This window comes from Pipistrellus kuhlii, unplaced genomic scaffold, assembly GCF_014108245.1.
Source record: "Pipistrellus kuhlii isolate mPipKuh1 unplaced genomic scaffold, mPipKuh1.p scaffold_m20_p_3, whole genome shotgun sequence".
Classification (NCBI taxonomy): domain Eukaryota; kingdom Metazoa; phylum Chordata; class Mammalia; order Chiroptera; family Vespertilionidae; genus Pipistrellus; species Pipistrellus kuhlii.
In genome coordinates, this window is record NW_023425529.1 from 10,215,566 (window position 1) to 10,230,616 (window position 15,051).

The 15,051-nt window shown below is 40.4% G+C and overlaps 1 protein-coding gene across 2 annotated transcripts; it reads right to left on the reverse strand.

The window, feature by feature from the left end:
* Positions 1–3,361: 3,361 nt before the first annotated feature.
* SPIC (Spi-C transcription factor) lies at positions 3,362–14,600 on the reverse strand. 2 transcript variants are annotated; one of them, XM_036457523.2, is made up of 6 exons: positions 14,430–14,600; positions 12,776–12,800; positions 10,577–10,670; positions 8,046–8,158; positions 6,319–6,427; positions 3,362–3,925 (listed from the first exon to the last, which is right to left on the reverse strand). In XM_036457523.2, exons 2-6 carry the CDS (start codon positions 12,776–12,778, stop codon positions 3,501–3,503), a joined length of 744 nt encoding a protein of 247 aa, XP_036313416.1. In that variant the 5' UTR covers positions 12,779–12,800; positions 14,430–14,600; the 3' UTR covers positions 3,362–3,500. The 2 variants fall into 2 exon arrangements, with proteins under 2 accessions (XP_036313416.1, XP_045443562.1); XM_045587606.1 differs by having other exon boundaries at positions 8,046–8,110; positions 14,430–14,593.
* Positions 14,601–15,051: the final 451 nt, after the last annotated feature.

Below are 15,051 nucleotides of genomic sequence, written 5' to 3' on the forward strand. Positions count from 1 at the left end.
GTGACCACAGAACATCTGGCTGTGAATAGCATCAGGGTTACTGTCTGCCAGGGAGAGAGAGATGGGAATACAGGCAACCTCTTAAATAGCCAATACACAAAATTACATGTGCAGCCACTCACCTAGAGGGAAGGCAGAGTGGATTGGACTGTGTGAACAGAAGCCAGGGTTGAGGGCTCTGGGATTATAACTCAGAAGACAGACACCCATTTCCTGTGCTGAGTCATTTCCCTCATATTGCAGAGGACATCTTTCTCCAGCAGACCTTTACCATCCAGGCAGATTTTGCCTGGAGTGGAGAGGCAGAAGCAATTGCCTTACCCTATTGGAAAACCATTGACCTACCCTGTGGAGCTTATGAGGCCCATTAAGAGAGTGAGAATAACAATCAGCTTGCAGGCAGAGGCAATTGCCCTACCCTGTTGGAAAACCTCTCACCTCATCCTGTGGCAGATAGTCTGAGGTTAATCAGACTGAATAACAATAGGACTGCAGGCAGAGGCAGGTTATCTGGAGCCTATAAGTCTTTGCCTGATCTAATTCAGGGCCTGCGATAGAAAAAGCAGACCTTAGTGCACATCTTGGTTCTTTCCAAAGGCAGCCAGCCCCCACAGAGGAAGCTTCAAGCTGTGGGTTGCTGATAGCTCCAAACAGGGGACTCAGGGCCAGTCAGAAACTGTATCTGAAATGGTGTTTCACTAGAGGTTGGGAGTCATAGCAGATCTACTTAATACATAGACACAAACCCAAACAGGCAGCCAAAATGGGAAGACAAACAAGAGAATTCTCCAGAAAAATAGCTAAATGAAATGAAAATAATAAATTCATCAGACATAGAGTTCAGAATAATGATGGCAAGGATGCTCAACAGCATGAGAAAAAGATATAGTAACTGTGAAAAAAGACCAGTCAGAAGGAATGTTATAGCACTAAAAAGGAGCACATTGGAAGGAATACACAGCAGATTAGAGGAAGCTGAGTATCAGATCAGTGGATTATATGATAGGGTAGAGAAAAAAAAAAAAATCACTCAATCAGAGAACCAAAAAGAAAAAAAAAAATTAAAAAACACAAGGACAGCTTAAGGGAGTTGTGGGACAACATGAAACATAACGATATCCATTTCATAGGAGTGCCAGAGGGGAAGAAAGTGAGAAAGGGATAGAAAATGTGTTTGAAGAAATAACGGCAGCAAACTTTCCTAAACTGATGAAGAAAAAAAAAAAAAAGAGCCAATATCCTACTCACTGGGCCAAAGCAAAACCATTTTCCCTAAGAACAGGAACAAGTCAGGGATGTCTGCTTTTACCACTCTTATTCAACACAGTACTGGAAGTTCTAGCCACAGTGATCAGACATGAAGAAATAAAAGGTATCCAAATTGGAAAGGAGGAAATAAAACTATTATGTGAAGATGACATAAAAATATACATAGGAAAACCTAAGGATACCACCAAAAAACTATTAGATCTAATGAACAATCTGGCAATATAGCAAAATACAAATTAACACCAAGAAATCAATGGCAATGAACTCTCAGAAAAAGAAACTAAATAAGCATCTACTATTGCAACATAAAACTTAAGATACTTAGGAATAAATTTAACCTAGGAAGTAAGAAGACTTATATTCAGAAAACTATAAGATGTTGAAAAAAAAGATAGAGCAAGATCGAAGCAAATGTAAGAATATACCATGTTCATGGACTGGTAGAATCAACATCATTAAAATGTCCATACTATCCAATGCAACCTACAGATCCAATGCAATGCCTATTAAAATACCATTAGCACATTTCACAGATTAGAACAAATACTCCAAAAATTTACATGGGACAACAACAATAACAACAAAAAATCCCAAATAGCTACAGTAATACTGAAAAAGAAGAACAAAGTTGGAGGGATCACAACACCAGATATCAAATTATACTACAAAGCCACTGTAATCAAAACAGCCTGGTACTGCCACAGAACAGACATATAGATAAATGGAACAGAACAGAGACCCCAGAAATCAACCCAAGCCATTATGTTCAATTGATTTGACAAAGGAGGCAAAAGCATACAATGTCAAGACAATTTCTTCAATAAATGATGTTGGGAAAATTGGACAGATACAAGCAAAAAAAAGTGAAATTAGACCAGCAACTTACACCATACACAAAAATAACTAAAAATAGATAAAAGACTTAAATGTTACTCATGAAACCATAAAACCCATACATAGCAGAATCTCAGACATCTCTCATAGCAATATGTTTGCAGATATATCTCCTAGGGCAAAGGAAACTAAGGAGAGAATAAACCAGTGGGACTGCATCAAAATAAAAAGCTTCTGCACAGCAAAAGAAACTGTCAACAAAATGAAAAGGCAACCTACTGAATGGGAAAATGTTTGGCAATGATACAACTGATAAAGAGCTATTATCTAAAATATATAAGGAACTCATTCAACTTAACAAAAGGAAGACTAACAATCCAAATTAAAAATGGGCAAAGGACCTAAATAGACACGTCTCCAAAGTGGACATACAGATGGCCAAAAGACATGAAAAAATGCTCAAAATCACTGGTCAACAGAGATACAAATTAAAATGACAATGAGGTATCACTTCACACCTGTCAGAATAGCTACCATCAACATATCACCAAATGACAAGTGCCTGTGGGGGTGTGGAGAAAAGAGAACCCTAGTAGAATGCTGGTGGGAATGTAGACTGGTGCAGCCATTATGGAAAACATTGTGGAGTTTCCTCAAAAAATTCAATATGGAATTGCCATTTGACCCAGTAATCCCCCTTCTAGAATATATCCTAAGAAAGCCAAAACATCACCCAGAAAGAATGTATGCACCCCTGTGTTCATAGCAGTGCAATTTACAATAGCTAAGATCTGGAAACAAGCCAAGTGCCCATCAGGAGATGAGCATATAAAAAAGCTGTGGTACATTTACACCATGGAATACTGTGCAGCAGTAAAAAGGAAGGGTCTCTTACCTTTGAGACATCATGGAGGAATCTGGAGAGTATTGTGCTAAGCAAAACAAGCCAGTCAGAGAAAGACAAGTATCACATGAAATCATTCATATGTGGAATCTAATGAACAAAATAAACTCATGAACAAAATACAATAGATCCAGAAACATAGAAGCATGGATCAGACTATAGAATCTCAGAGGAATGGTGGGTGGGAATAGATCAACCATAGAGCTTGTATGCATATATGCATAATGCATGGACACACACAATAGGGTGATGAAGGGCTGGGGTGGGCTAGAAGGGAAAAGAGGGCATATGTGTAATACTGAACAATAAAAGATTTAAATATAAAAGAGAAAAATACTGAAACTTATAAATATGTTTTTTAATTTTTATTGAATTCTTTCAGGGTGACTGGTTAATAAAATTATGTAGTATATAATTCTATAATTTATTAGTTATACATTGTATTGTGGGTTTGGGGATTTCTGATGTTAGGAAATCATATGTAAGATTATATTTAGCAATTAGGGTAACTCAGCTCATAGTGATTGGTATATGGATAGTTACAATTTGCATTCCAGCTATTTAAACTCAAATATCCTTGACCAGGTTGAACGTACTGTGAGTAAATGTCTTTTTCCAAGAAATAAGATGGAGAGAGTCTTTGGAGAATGGCCTCATTGAATTGGTAAGTTAGTTTTCTCCGGATTTTGGTGATTTCCCCAGTTCTTCCATAATTCCTCAGGGCTCTGGCCATTTTCTGGTAAGTCATGGTCTTCCGGTTGCCTTTTCTTTTGCCCCAAAGTTGGGCAAGTTTTTCTTTGTTTTTTGATAGAAACTGAAAGATGCCTTTGGTTTTATCTACCCACTGAATACAAGATGCCATCTCAGGATTACACAAAGATTCATATAGGTATTCAAACAGTCGGAGCTTCTTCCTGCCTAAAATGGAGGAAAACAACATCACACTCTACTCATTGCTGTACCAAGGAACATCCTCAGGAAGAGTTTATTGACTGACGACAACATGAAAAGCTGTTCTGGGACTGGTTTCCCTCCTTCTCATTCACATAGGCATGCATTTAGGGCATCATTTTATGGGACTTGAAAGTCAAGGGTCTTTTGGACCTTGAACTTTCAACTGGACCTTTATTTTTTGGGAAAATTGTCAAAAAATCCTGCATCATCCTTCAATGATAAAGAAGCCTGGAACCTCTTTACCTGAATCTCCCATTTATCTAGCTAAATCTTAACTAGTATTTTTATATCAAGTGTTAAAACTTTCTACAGACCAAAGAAACTGAGCAAAATGGGTGACCAAGTGTAGTGGTCTTCAAGAGAAGCCCCAAAAGCTATTTTCAGAAAGCAAGTCATTTGAAGGTCTTTATTCAAATGAGTTGTCAAAATGAGGTAAGGAGTATGAATCCTTTTTGTCAAAGGCAAAACATTATGCAAATCTAAGTGAATTCAATAGCAGTGACTAAGGTAAAAATGCGAACTCTGGGTCTGCATAATTTCTTGAAAAATCAAGTATAGAGAAAACTGGTGTGGAAAATGCTGAAATATATTTATGACATTTGAATACTGTTTATGAGCAATGACAATGGGCATTGTAATATTTTTTCATTACGGTTACATAAAATGGCACTGTCAGAGTGTTTCTTGTTAGGAGCCTAGCCCTTTATATTTTAGAACTACTAGACAGGAAACTTCAGGAAGATTTGTTGTGGTTTTTGGTTGGTTAATGGGATATTTTTAGTGGAACAGAGAACAGAGGTGACCACCAGTTTTGTAACTTGGGGTTTGGCCTATAAATGCCATGCCTCATCAGATCTGTCAGGAGCTTAAAAAAATAAATAAAATTAAAAAGATCCATGGCCAAATTCCATTTCCCCCTTGAGAAATTAAAATAGTGGATTTCTAAACCACTTTAAATAGCCACTGGGGAGACATACTCTTGCATCAGTCATTAGTCATCCAAAAACCTCAAAAGTTGTTTTTTTTTTACAATTATCTTTTGCATTGTATTATCTTGAGTTTATGAACTGAGAAATGAAAGGGACTTACCAAAAACAAATCATGAATTAAAAGTCACAACCTTAAACAAACTCACTGCCTCTTATCCAGCGGTTAAATCAATTATAATGAATCCAGCCGAAACCGGTTTGGCACAGTGGATAGAGCCTCCGCCTGCGGACTGAAAGGTCTCAGGTTTGATTCTGGTCAAGGGTATGTATCTTGGTTGCGAGCACATCCCCAGTTGGGGGTGTGCAAGAGGCAGCTGATCGATGTTTCTCTTTCATCGCTGTTTGTAACTCTCTATCTCTATCTCTTCCTCTCTGTAAAAACTCAATAAAATATATTTTAAAAAATTATAATGGATCCTCAGCTTTTTAAAAAAAATGTTTAAATTTTTATTTATTAATAAAATATTATATGCTCATGATAAATGATTAAGGAGAAGCATAAAGTGAAAAGTAAAAGTTCTAGTCTATCCTACATATTTCTAGAAAGTGTTTTTCTTACTTTTTGCATATACAAACATGCATATTCTAAAGGATGACCTGGCCAGGTGACTAGGTTGGAGTGTTGTTCCATACACCTAAAGGTTGAGAGTTCGATTCCTGGTCAGGGCACATAACCTAGGTTTTCTGTTCAATCCCTGGTTGGGGGCATATGGGAGGCAACTGATCCATGTTTCTCTCACATCAGTTGTTCAAATTTATAAAATATCAAATTATTATTTTTTTAATATATTATATTGATTTTTTTACAGAGAGGAAAAGAGAGGGATAGAGTTAGAAACATCGATGAGAGAGAATCATCGGGTCAGCTGCCTCTTGCACACCCCCTACTGGGAACGTGCCCGCAACCAAGGTACATGCCCTTGACTGGAATCGAACCTGGGACCTTTCAGTCTGCAGGCTGACGCTCTATCCACTGAGCCAAACCAGTTTCGGCAAAATATCAAATTATTATAGAACATTTTTTGCAGAAAACTTAATAAAGAAGATGATTTTTATCCCAAGGACTTCACAACTGAAATAAGAATTCTAAAATAACTTGTGAAAAATTCCCCTTTCGATACCTAAAATACAATATATACACATTATGTATTTAGTTGAGCTAAGTGGATACTTTGCAACTTTACAATATCTCTATGAAGCAAAAGCTCATCATTGATGAACAACTTGGAGTAGTTCAATCTGTCTGAGTTAAATTATGCTCAATCGTGATTAGAGAATATGTTGCAAATACAATTCCAAACAGATAAGGAATCCCCTTAAAACTGCTTTGAGGGGGACCCGGTTCTTTTACATGATGGATCCATGTACCTTTTCCTCCCTTTTGCTGGAGAACAGGAGCTTGTACCACCTGGTTTTCAGGGATGTTCTGCAAAGATGGATGAATATTCCCTTCAAGACGGAGGTCCACAGGATGGTTCTATACAAACAAAGCAGCAGGAAGTTAAGTGGGACTTTCTATGTGGCTAAAGTCAAAAGCTGGGGGACAAGAGTGTTAAACATCCTCCAGATTCTCCAAAGCACTACCCCTCAGCTGCAGCCACATCTCTCCCAGGGCAGAACTAGCATATATGCAGAGGACCTAGCCATGAAGGGTCATCTTTGGGTTTCTGAGGAGTTCCATAGTGTCCTCTCCATATGAGGAAGTACAGAGGGTGGCTTCCCTCCCCTAAAAATACCAATGAGAACACAAGTCCAAAAAGAATCAGTTTTGCTGAATTTAAGTGTCAGCAAAAAGGAGAGATGGATTTCCATTCTTGCTTTAAATGCCCATCCAGGCAAGAGGAGATAAGAGGAGAAAGAAGGCAACCAAAGGAGGGCAGAGCGAAGAAAGGGGACAGGAGTTCCTACCATACAGTAGGACAAGGACATGTGGATCTACATGGGTGGAAGGGGCTGAACTTGAGTGATCTTACCACGCCCCATGCAACAGGGCTGCCCAACAGGTAAGGACCTCCCATCCACAAGAGGCAGTGCAGTGTGTGTATCGAAGCAGAAGGAGGATTGCCAGATTTAGCAAATAGAAATATTGGGCATCCTGTATTTTACCTGGCAACCCTAAATGGAGTCAGAAGAGCTTAAGCTGGAAGCAAAAACTCCCTCTTCAAAGAAATGTCTCGTGGAAAGGCCATGACAGAACAATTCGCAGGGTCAGAAAAGAAGATTTTTGCATAGCACGGTTGCAAATAATGACAGAAGAAAAGGAAAAATCATTTCCTATTTACTCCCCACTACATTAAGACTGCTTTACTAAAATGGACACATCAGAACAATGTAAAAGAACACACGAGCCAAAACCGGTTTGGCTCAATGGATAGAGTGTTGGCTTGGGGACTGAAAGGTCCCGGGTTCGATTCTGGTCAAGGGCATGTACCTTTGTTGCAGGCATATCCCCAGTAGGGGGTGTGCAAGAGTCAGCTGACCGATGACTCTCTCATCGATGTTTCTAACTATCTCTCTCCCTTCCTCTCTGTACAAAAATCAATAAAATGGGGGGAGATGGTGGGGATATTTACTTTTGCAGGAAGCTACTAAAATATAAATTAATTGGCCCAATACATGTAGTTAGTGCTTGGGGGGTGGGGGAATAGAACAGATGAATACAAAATTGTAGGTAAAGTCAGGGCAGGGGATGTCAGGGCCTTTACCGTCTGGTTTTTAGGGACCCATCATAGCTGTTCTGCAATTTTCCAGACGGATTTAAGAGAAGCAGTGATGTTAGATCCTTGAAAGCACCTCCTCTTTCTAGAAGTCATTTGAACCAGTCTGCGGCTGGGTGAGGAGCAATAGCAAAGGGCAGTTTCCTTCTTCACAGCACTGCTCAGCACCACCCACATTGCCTGTCAAATTCATACCCTGATTGATGGTGGCCATGAGTAAGCAGCCATGAATAAGCGTTTGCAGTCTGTGCTGTCTTTCAGCTGGGTTTCAGCTACCATATACCTAGTGCCAAGGGGAAATCCGGTGCAAAAGGGAAATGTACCTGTTACTGAGGGGGGAGAAGGGGAGGAGGGAGGCCTCCTGGTGTGTATACTCACAAACACTGTTTTCCAGTTATAGACAGGTTGCTCTGAAGAAAGCAAATTGTAGTAGCTGGGACTTCCTACAACAGGAGGGCAGTGGTTGAAGACAGTCACGTAGTCTTTGCAATCTAATGTAAAAGCAGAAAGAAATTTAAGAAGATAAAGTTTATGTTTGTATGTATATGTGCTTATACGTATATGCTTATGTATACAACTAGGGGCTTAGTGCATGGGGGGAGGGGGTGTTCCTCAGCCCAGCCTTCACCCTCTCCAATCTGGGACCTCTCAAGGGATATCTGACTGTCGGGCATCTCTCATAATCCAGGTCTGCTGGTTCCCAACTGCTCGCCTGCCTGCCTGTCTGATTGCCCCTAACTACATCTGCCTGCCAGCCTGATTACCCCTAACCACTCCTCTGCCAGCCTGATTGATGCCTAACTGCTCCCCTGCTGGCCCTATTTCCCCTAACTGCCCTCTCCTGCTGGCCTGGTCACCCCCACCTGCCCTTCCCTGTAGGCTTGGTTGCCCCTAACTATCCTCCCCTGCAGGCCTGGTCACCTCTAACTTCCCTCTCTTGCCAGCCTGGTTGCCCCTAACTGCCCTACCTTGCCAGCCCAATTGCCCCTAACTGTCCTCCCCTGCAGGCCTGATTGCTCCCAACTTCCCTTTCTTGCTGGGCTGGTCACCCCTAACTACCCTCTGTTGCCAGCCTGGTCACCCACTACCGCCCTCCCCTATAGTCCTTGTCCCTTGCAACTGCCCTCCCCTGCAGGCCTGGGTCCCCCACAACTGTCCTCCTCTGCCAGCCCACTCACCCCTAATTATCCTCCCTGCTGGCCTGATCGCCCACAACTGCCCTCCCCTTCTGGCCATCTTGTAGTGGCCATCTCATGTCCACATGGGGCAGCTATCTAGTGTGTTGGAGTGACGCTCAACTGGCATATTTCCTCTTTATTAGATTGGATTGTTTCCACCATGTTCTTTTCATCACTTAGCATTTCCCTAGGGTGTTTATTGAACTATGCTGGTATTACAGATAAGTTTTTACATATTCTATTTCTTCCACAAGAGTACACGCTCCTTGCAGGATGAGAACGCATGAGTTCTTATATCTTGGAACTTCCTGCAATACCATGTGTAAACTCAATTTTTAAAATATCTGCATCTTATTTATGCTATATATCTATATAGTCTATGGCAGGCGTCTTCAAACTACGGCCCGCGGGCCACATGCGGCCCGCAGAGGAGTCTGAGCCGGCCAGCCAGGTTTTTTGGGCAGTGAGTGCAGCCGAGGTGTTACAGTAGGAATTAGTAGTTCATATAGTCCGGCCCTCCAGCTCTCTGAGGGACCGTGATCTGGCCCCCACTTTAAAAAGTTTGAGGACGCCTGGTCTATGGGATAATAGGTACAAAAGAATAGCATACTTATTTTTTCCAGTAAAATATATTTTCCTTGGGTGGAAGGTCTTTTAAAATAAATTAGAGCTGAAACCGGTTTGGCTCAGTGGATAGAGCCTCGGTCTGCAGACTGAGAGGTCCCATGTTTGATTCCGGTCAAGGGCATGTACATTAGTTGCAGGTACATCCCCAGTAGGGGGTGTGCAGAAGGCAGCTGGTCAATGTTCCTCTCTCCTCGATGTTTCTAGCTCTCTATCCCTCTCCCTTCCTCTCTGTAAAAAATCAATAAAATACATTTTTTTAAATAATAAAATAAAAAATAAAATAAATTAGAATTGAAAAGCCCTTTCTGAAAATGTCAATATCCATAAAAATAAAAGCATAATATGCTAATTAGACCTGACAGCCAAATGACCTTCCGAATATCATTCCAGATGTCCTTTTGGATGAAGCCACAGCACCAGGGGCTGAGGCAGAGGTGGTTAGGGGTGATCAGGCAGGCAGAGTCATTAGGAGCAATCAGATAGGCAGGCAGAGTGGTTAGGGACAATCAGGCAGGTATGCAGAGTGGTTAGGGGCGATCAGGCAGGCAGGAGAATGGTTAGAGATGATCATGTAGGCAGGCAGGTGGTTAGAAGCAATCAGGCAGGCAGATAAGTGGTTAGGGGCGATCAGGCAGGCAGGCAGGCAGGCAGGCAAGAAGTTAGGAGCCAGCAGTCCCAGATTGTGAGAAGAATGTCCGACTGCCGTTTTAGGCCCAATTCTGCAGAGATCCCTGTGGGATCAGGCCTAAACCAGCAGTCAGACATCCTCCGAGAGGTCCTGGTTTGCAAGAGGTGCAGGCAAGGCTGAGGGACCCCTCTGCCCTTGTGCATGAATTTTGTGCACCAGGCCTCTAGTACTTAATAAAAAAGATTCATATGTCTTAGTATTCCTGTGTGGAATGTCATTCTCTATGTATTCTGCATTTTATATATAAGACTTTAGATTGATTTAGGCTAGGCAAACCTGGATGCATTTTGCCTTTGTTAGAATTAATTCTAGCTGCATTGGGGAAAAACAGTCTTCTCTGTTCTTATCATTATTCTTGCATATGTATGTTACCAACCAGCCATTTGATGTGGCAGTAGAAGAGGCTAACATCTTACCTGGAGGGTACTGAAGATTGCCAGTTGAATGTTGCCTCAACACGTCAAAAGCATCTTCAAATGCTTGGCCCAGCCTATCTTGTTCGACAGAAGCCTGTAAGAACAATGGCAACACTCTGAAGTTGCAAAAATTACCAATTGGAGGGTTTCTCAACCATGGCACTATTGACATTTTAGGTTGGCCAAGTCTTTGTTGGGGGGGGAAGTAGACCCTGTCCTGGGCATTGTGGGATGTTTAGCAGAATCCCAGGCCTCCATCCACTTACTAGCTTCCAGGAGTACTTCAATAGCTCTGACAGACAAAATGTCTCAAATATAGTTAAATATACCCCTGGGGACAAATTCAACCCTGATTGAGAGCCAGTGCTCTATAATATCATATTTGGAGACTAATATTCATACTATATAGTATAGTATTTTTTTAATCTTTTTTTATTGATTTTTAGGGTAAGAGGAAAAGAAAGGGAAAAAGAGAGAGAGAGAACTGATAAGATAGAAACATTATTGCCATAGCTGGTTTGGCTCAGTAGGTAGAGCATCGGCCTGCAGACTGAAGGATACTGGGTTCAGTTCTGGTCAAGGGCACCTACCTGGGTTGCAGGCTCCTCCCAGGCCTGAGCCCTGATGCAGGAGGCAACCAATCATGTGTTTCTCTCACATGGATGTTTCTGTCTGTTCATCTCCCTAAAAATCAATGGAAAAATATCTTCGGGTGAAGGTGAGGATTACAATTTTAAAAAAGAATCATCATCAATCAGCTGCCTCCTACACACTTCATGCTGGGGATTGAGCCTCCAACCTGGGCATGTGCCCTGACCAGGAATCAAACTGCCTACCTCCTTGTAGCTATAGTAAAGTATTTTAACATTCTTATAAAATTTTTCAAGGAATTGTAGAACTGGAGATTGATTTGGAAAAAGGGATAAAAATTAATTATCTTTGTGGATAGAGCATCAGCCTGTGGACTGAAAGGTCCCAGGTTCGATTCTGGTCAAGGGCATCTACCAGTAGGAGGTGTGCAGGAGGCAGCTGATTGATGTTTCTCTCCCACCGATGTTTCTAATTCTCTATCCCTCTCCCTTCCTCTGTAAAAAAAAAAAAAATTCAATAAAATATAAAAAAATATTTTTAATCAAACAGAATCTGAAATGTTACTTAAGAACAAAATGCTCTTAATTTCTTTTTTCTTTTGTTCATCCTCAACCAAGAATATTTTTCCATTGATTTTTAGAGAGTGAAAGGGAGGGGGAGAGACAGAGAAATAAACATTGATGCAATTGGTTGCCTCCCACAAATGCCTCTAATCAAGCCTGCAACCAAGACATGGCACCTTTTGGTACCAGGGGTGATGCACCACCCACTGAGCCAAACTTGCCAGGGCCGAAATTCTCTGAATTTCAAAAACTAGCCCTAGCCGGTTTGGCTCAGTGGATAGAGCATCAGCCTGCAGACTGATTAAATAGAGACACTTTTTAATTTTGGTTTTTAAATCTTGAAGGGTCCTGGGTTCAAGTCCGGTCAAGGGCACATATCTGGGTTTTGGGTTTGATCCCCAGTAGGGGGTGTGCTGGAGGCAGCCAATCAATGATCGTCTCATCAATGATGTTTCTCTCTCTCTCTCCCTCTCCCTTCCTCTCTGAAATAAAAAAAATCTATACTAATAAAAAAGTAATATGCTAATTAGACTGGGTCGACTGGACATCTTCTGGTCGTCCTTCCTTTCTTCCAGACAAAGCCACAGAGGGGGCTGAGGCAGAGGCAGTTAAGGGCGATCAGGCTGGCAGTCGGGAGCAATTAGGGGCAAGCAAGCATGCAGAAAGGGCAGGTAGGGGCAATTGCAGTTAGGGGTGATCAGGCTGGCAGGGAAGCGCAGTTAGTGGAGACCTAGCTGGCAGACAGAGGGGTTAGGGGCGATCAGACAGGCATGCAGAGTGGTTAGGGGCAGTCAGGCAGGCAGGCAGGTGTGCGGTTAGGAGCCAGTGGTCCCAGATTGTGAAAGGGATATCCAATTCCCGGTTTGAAAAGATGCAGGACAGGCTGAGGGGACCGCCCATACACACACAAATTTCATGTACCAGGCCTCTAGTAGATAAATAATTTAAAGTAGAACTGTTGTGCAAGCCATTGCTTGCTCTTATTAATTTGATCCATGTATTTTCAAAATGGAGGATGAATAAAGATTTTTAGATGACCACTTACCATACTTCTTATTAATTTGGCAATTCTGAAAAAGATTAAGATTTAAAAACTGAAATTACAAAGTGTCTCTATTTAATTTTCCTCTGACTTGAAAGATCTTACTCAAATTTTTTTCTAAAAATGTCTTACATAAACCAAAAGCACCATCTGAATCCTATATGATGAGTACAAATTTTCTTCCTATAAACATTTTTTTTTTTTTGCTGTTCTAGCATTACAAAACTTCAATTTAAAAAAACTAAATAGAATTAATTTCCTACATGGTTTAGCATATAGGAGAATACAGAAACAACTCAGGTATATATTTAAATATTTAAAAGTATTTCTAAATTCTGATAATCAAAATCATTTTCTACCTTACACATAGCTATTTGTTTTTAGCAGTAATTTTTTAAAACATTTCTGATGTTGTAGAGCCTTCAGAGAATCTGGGGAAAGACACACTTTTTTTTAATTGATTTTTTACAGAGAGAAAGGGAGAGAGATAGAGTTAGAAACATCGATGAGAGAGAAACATCGATCGATAAGCTGCCTCCTGCACACTCTCTACTGGGTATGTGCCTGCAACAAAGGTACATGTCCTTGACCAGAATTGAACCTGGGACCCTTGAGTCCGCAGGCCAATGCTCTAGCCACTGAGCCAAACCGGATATGGCAAGACACACTTTTTCTTTTATAAAATGTAAAATTATATCACAAATAAGATATAGCCTTTTAAACCCACCCATGGACTTCCTAAAATCCTGAATTAAGAACCCTGATCCATAATTTTATATTATCTTCTTCTTATCTCTATAAGTAATTTAGATTTTGTTTTAAATAAACAATTATCACACTGACCCACATTAAATGTTTTTTAACTTTTTAACTATACTTTCTATAAAACTTCACACACAGAGATAAATACACATAACAACATTATAACTAACATTGCTTATCCTTCATTTAGCACACCTAACGACTCTTTATACAAGTTGTTAACATTTATCCTGCAAACACAATGAATTTACTCTAATATTTAATATGACGGCATTGTACAATGAGATGATGGGATCTAATGTTATTATTATGCATATCCAAAACACATCAATAAGTCAAATACAAAAATTCTGTTCAGCTCTTTGAAATCACTATATCATGCCAGTAAAAAGAGAATATGAAAAGAAAAGCCATAAAATAGGAAACTATTGAGATGATGGGTGTTAACTAATATTATTGTGGTCATCATTTCCTAATAATTGTTTATATTAAATCATCATGTTGTACACCTTAACTTTATAAAATATTATACATTAATTGTACCTCAAAAAAACTGGGGGGAAATGTATTTTTTCAAAAGCCACGCATCAATGACTTTAATGAAATATGCCTCTACTCGCAAGTGCCAAAGCAAATACATGAGTGTTGTACTTTGAATTAAATACTTAAATGAAGCTACTCCTTTTTTACTACAATACCCCACAAAACTGCCACAACTCTCAAAAGTAACAAACTCAAAGGGAAGAAAAAAGTTTGAAAACGTATTGATCACTCAGCTGCTTAATATATCTCTTATCAGGACAGGCAGTAAATAGAAAACACTCGTTAGACCAAAGGAGAAAATTAATAACCGTTTTTACAAGATGCTTTGAAAAAAAATAAGCGTAACACTTACCAGGAAGGCACCTCAACCCTTTACAATGATGTTTCATGAATATCGGAATGGTTAAGACAGAACTGTCAAGAGCTCGCTGCAGAGTTGCATTAAATAGCTGTTTTTAAGGAAGTGCTACAAAAGGGGATTTTTTTTAAAAGATACAGTGCCATCATAATGTCTATTTCATGATACTGCCAGTGGACACCAGGGGCTAATATTTTGAAGAGGCGCAGAATAGTTTGTATGTTATGGGCCAAAAGCATAGAACAAACCCCATGAAACCCCCATCCAGTGTAAGCTGCAGCCCTTAGGCCTGCACAGCCCCATTGGAAGAAAACTCTGACCTATGCATTGCTTGCCCCTCCTCTTTTTATTTTATTTTATTTATTTATTTTTATTCCTGTTACTTCTCCCCTGATTCTGGGCCTTAATTGCCTCTCTTTTTTTTTTCATATGTATTTTTTTATTTTTCTTAAATATACTTTCATTGATTTCAGAGAGAAAGGGAGAGGGAGAGGGAGAGGGAGAGGGAGAGGGAGGGGGGAGGGGGGGAGGAAGAGAGAGGGAGAAGAGAGAGAAGGAGGGGAGGAGCGAGAGAGAGGGAGAGAGAGAGAGAGGGAGAGAGAGAGAGAGAGGGAGA

Excerpts from the sequence above, each read along its gene's own strand:
- SPIC (XM_036457523.2), bottom strand. Across the intron at positions 8,159-10,576 it reads CAATCTTCAGTACCCTCCAG|ATTGCAAAGACTACGTGACT; the intron begins GTAAGATGTTAG and ends CTTTTACATTAG. Across the intron at positions 6,428-8,045 it reads ATAACTGGAAAACAGTGTTT|AACCATCCTGTGGACCTCCG; the intron begins GTGAGTATACAC and ends TTGTTTGTATAG.